General features: G+C 37.4%; 1 protein-coding gene across 1 annotated transcript; it reads left to right on the top strand.

Moving 5' to 3' along the window:
- The first annotated feature begins 1,154 nt into the window (after positions 1-1,154).
- LOC133324927 (sodium-dependent nutrient amino acid transporter 1-like) lies at positions 1,155-4,006 on the top strand. Its single transcript, XM_061533749.1, has 7 exons — positions 1,155-1,235; positions 1,293-1,563; positions 1,646-2,136; positions 2,926-3,029; positions 3,086-3,552; positions 3,617-3,892; positions 3,945-4,006. The coding sequence occupies exons 1-7, from the start codon at positions 1,155-1,157 to the stop codon at positions 4,004-4,006; spliced, it is 1,752 nt and encodes a 583-aa protein (XP_061389733.1).
- Positions 4,007-4,576: the final 570 nt, after the last annotated feature.

Genomic DNA, 4,576 nt, shown 5'->3' on the forward strand with positions numbered 1-4,576 from the left:
GAGTAAGTAATCGCCTTATATCTATGGACATGGCGTACTACGCTGTTGTTTTGCGGTGATGATTGATTAATGCCTTAAGAGTTTTCGATACTGTTGACAAACTTGAACTCGGTCTGTATGATTCATCTTTTCTGGCGTCCTTGCCTGGATGTATCACCCTGCCCATTCTCCAGGCTCCGGGAACGATGTGGGTAGCTATCTACTAATTGAGGACTTTGGGCAGATACTCAACACCGGCCATGCAATATCACCCATTGTAAACTGTACCGTCTCTGCGGGAAGGGATCTTATACGACATATTACTCGTTGCTTCGCCTTGTCTCTTTCGGAATGTTTGACAAACTGTCGGTTAAAATAACTTGCGCATCTCTTAAGATCAGTCATAGTTTCACAATGTGATTAAAGTCCTATCATCCTTCTTACCAGAGTGCGATAGCGACTTAGCCGTTGTCCACAGTTTACTCTAACCGGTCCCGATATTGCAACTCTTCAGATGCACCAACCATTTTTCCGCTGATTCTATGCGACTAATCTGCTGACCTACAACGTGAGTTCCCCGACACTGGGATCTGCCGGGTTAAACCGATCATTAGTTTAATTTGAAAAAATAGATTACTCGATATTAGCTGGATCAATTTGACGAATTTGTTCTTCTTATTTCCTAGTATATTCAGCAAGGGCTTTAATCCCCATTGGAAATTTTTTCTCCTATGACCAAAACTTCAATTTTGTCGCATAGTGTAATAATAAAATGACATAAGTGACAAATTATATCAACTTTGCATAAATTTTGTTAATTTTCAGTTATCAACTACCGGCAATCTAATTTACCGCTCTTTTCCACAGCAACAAAACTATTTTGACAAACATTAATTATTTCTTTTTTGAGCACTTCTCCGGAGTTCACACAATAAAAGTGATAGAGAGATATCGTTTTAATTATTTATCTTTTCACAGTGTCAACTACACTCCATAAAAAAAGATGACAATAGGCCTGAGGGATTTGAGGGTGCAGATAACACCGCCAAGTTGATAATAGATTATGGGGTTTCAAATATCGTAAAAAAGTGAAAAATAACAAAATTCTTTGGAAAACAATGGCATTTCAGTTTAACACTTTCAAGAGGATTTGATATATAAGCGGATGGTGCAGAATGGATGACATCGACAAAGAAGCTGCTGCGACATCTGTGGAAAATAATGATGAAGTTGGACACTTCCTTCAGGCTGATGAGGTTGGTCAATCTACATAGTTTTTGGTGATCTTCTGTCTTAGATGTTTTGATTTTCAGATTAAAAATCCACTTACTTCGGAACATGGTCGCGAGAAATGGGGTAACAATGTCGAGTTCTTATTTTCCTGCATAGCCCTGTCGGTGGGTTTGGGAAATGTGTGGCGTTTTCCCTTCATTGCTTTGGAAAATGGCGGTGGAGCTTTTGTTATACCCTACATAATTGTGCTGCTATTAATTGGCAGGCCCATCTATTATTTGGAAATTATAATTGGACAATTTTCTAGCAGAGGTTGTATTCGAGCATTCGATATGGTTCCCGCAATGAGAGGTAGTCGAGAAATTAATTAATTTTTTGAAATTAATTACTAATGTTGTTGTCAAATCTTTCTTCATATTCCCAATTGTTATAGGCGTTGCTTATGGCCAAGTTTTTGCCACAACAATGGGCACCACCTACTATGCCTGCATTATGGCTTTGACTCTGAAATATTTGTTCTCTTCGTTTGCCACCAAACTTCCATGGACTTATTGCCGACCCGAATGGTCTTCATTTTGTTTTTCGGCATCAGAGAATGCCACCGTGGGAAATAATCAAACCAAACGATTTTCTTCAGCTGAATTATTTTTCTCAAAAGAAGTTTTACGTGAAACGGATTCTCTGGAAGATGGCTTGGGCGCACCTAGCTGGGATTTAGTGTTTTGTTTGTTCGTGGCATGGCTTATAATTGATATAATTTTATGCAAAGGTATACGAAGTTCCGGCAAAGCATCGTATTTTTTGGCCCTATTCCCATATGCTGTCATGTTTGTCTTGCTTGCACGCGCCTTAACATTGCCGGGTTCTTGGAATGGTATTGTATTCTTTTTGAAGCCCCAATGGAAAGAACTGTTAAATCCAAAGGTGAGTATAGAATTAAAATTTAGAATTGGAATCAAGTAAAAATATCTTTAAGTTCTGCCGTACTGAACTGCTAATGCACTGAGGTGGACACTCGATTGATCAGGATCAGGATTTTTATTTTTCTTTTTTTGGAAGATTTGACCCCAAATAGGAACACGATATACCGAATGATGGCGGGTACCGTGACATGGTACCCCGTGCCTTATCGAAATATGGGTTTTAGACTCCAAGTTTCTTTGGGTATCAGAAAATTTGGAGTAGATTCACAAATGTCCGTCCATCTGCCTGTCTGGTATACACGACAATTTCTTCCCCAAATGGGAACACGACATACCGAATGATGGCGGGTACCGTGACATGGTACCCCGTGACTTATCGAAATATTGGTTTTCGACTCCAAGTTTCTTTGGGTATCAGAAAATTTGGATTCGATTCACAAATGTTCGTCCATCTGTCTGTCTGGTATACACGACAATTCCATTCCTAAAAGAAGTTCAAAGATGGGGATTATTGGTACCACCCCCACAAAGAGCCAAAGTCCTTCGTGTACATCCCAACGAATTATCAACCATCCGAAAATTTGTTAATTTAATAAGAAGCGAATGAAATGTCCGTTTTGATTCAAACTTTACAAATCGTAATATTTTACCAAAACCTACATTAAATCCGAATATGGGATCTAAAGGACAACTTCTTCTGGTACCTCCCCACAGATGGTGCAGTCTTTGATAAAACCATATGTTTCACGACCTAGTTTTAACATATAATAATTTACCCTCCATATTTCAGGTCTGGTATAATGCCATAACGCAAATGTTTTTTTCCTTGGCCATTTGTTTTGGCACCCTTATAATGTATGCCTCATTTAATGATTTTCGGAAAAATGTGCACCGGTAAGAACCATATTTCTACATTACATAAAAAAATCTTTACAAGTTTTGTCTTTCAGAGACGTTATGATTATAACAAGCATCGATTCGCTAACCTCTTTACTATCGGGTTGCATTATCTTCGGAATACTTGGTAACTTGGCCTATGAATCACAAACGACAGATATCGGCAGTGTTGTCAAGGGTGGAGCTGGTTTGGCTTTCATCTCATATCCAGAGGCCATAGCGAAATTTAAATATCTGCCTCAATTGTTTGCAGTTCTATTCTTTTTCATGCTCCTCGTATTGGGTGTGGGTAGTAATGTCGGTATGGTGTCGTGTGTTATGACCGTGATTAAGGATCGTTTTCCCAATATTCCACATTGGAAGGTGGCGGCTATATTATCAATGTTAGGATTTTTGTGTGGCATAATTTACGTGACTCCGGCCGGACAATATATTTTGAATTTAGTCGATTTCTTTGGTTGCTCATTTATTGCTTTAGTTTTGGCCATAGCTGAATTGATTTCATTTGCATGGATATATGGTGAGAAAAACCAAAAAGAAATTTCAATGTTTTAAATGGAATTTAAAATGTTAATTATTTCCAGGTACCAAACGCCTTTGCGAGGATATTGAATTTATGTTGGGCATTAAAACCGGTTACTATTGGAGAATTTGTTGGACTTTCGTTACACCGGGCCTTATGATGGGCGTTTTATTATATTCGCTGATAAATTATACTCCATTGACGTACAAAGGTGAAACATATCCAATGATTTATTATGCTTTAGGGTGGTTGCTGTGGGCGGTGGGTGTAGGCCAAGTTCCAATTTGGTTTTTATACGAATATCGCAAACAACATGGAGACAATTTTAGAACAGTAAGTATTGCATTTTTCTATGGGTTAACATAAACAATAATTGATTTTATTTGCAGCGATTCAAAAATGTCTTACGACCATCTTCCAAATGGGGACCATTGAACAAGAAACTACTTGAAGAATATATATTCTATAGAAAATCTTTAAAATTAAATCGTAGGAAATGATATAAATTTAAATTAAATATATATGTGTTTTTTATATGCTACAAAAAATCGTTTGTATTTATGTTTATAATATACACAATTATGTTGTGGGGTATTATATGTTTGTGTGGATCTAAAATTTAAATGGGGAGGAGATCGGAATCAGACATTAAAGGAGGATGTTTAATTATGCGGACAGATGCTTCAGTATTTTCATTTGATGTGCCATCACCCTGCGTATGTAATATATTTACATTCGGATCTATGTCTGGCACCCCAAGAACTCTGAATTCGTCATCAATATTTCCTATTTCTTCTTCCTCGGTAATGTCAACTATTCTCTCTTCATCTCTTAAACGCTGAAGAACATTCTCGATCCTCAAATACATCGTATTTTTCTGTTCAACTCAATACGTTCTTTTAAAGCATTACAAGAAGCTTCGTTATCATTTTGAAGTAAGTCAACATCCTCATTTCTCCAAGGATAGAACAGCATCATGAGCTCTCTAAAATATTCACTTCTGTGAGTGTTAACGTTATAT

This window comes from Musca vetustissima, unplaced genomic scaffold (genome assembly GCF_032173495.1).
Source record: "Musca vetustissima isolate MV318-11 ecotype Yass unplaced genomic scaffold, APGP_CSIRO_Mvet_v1 utg24877, whole genome shotgun sequence".
NCBI classification, from domain to species: domain Eukaryota; kingdom Metazoa; phylum Arthropoda; class Insecta; order Diptera; family Muscidae; genus Musca; species Musca vetustissima.

What these genes read in the sequence shown, in the direction of transcription:
- LOC133324927 (XM_061533749.1), top strand. Translation starts at nt 1,155, where the DNA reads ATGGATGACATCGACAAAGAAGCTGCTGCGACATCTGTGGAAAATAAT. An exon ending in ACTTCCTTCAGGCTGATGAG is followed by an intron (nt 1,236 to 1,292) that starts GTTGGTCAATCT and finishes TTTGATTTTCAG; the next exon opens with ATTAAAAATCCACTTACTTC. An exon ending in AGACAATTTTAGAACAGTAA is followed by an intron (nt 3,893 to 3,944) that starts GTATTGCATTTT and finishes TTTTATTTGCAG; the next exon opens with CGATTCAAAAATGTCTTACG.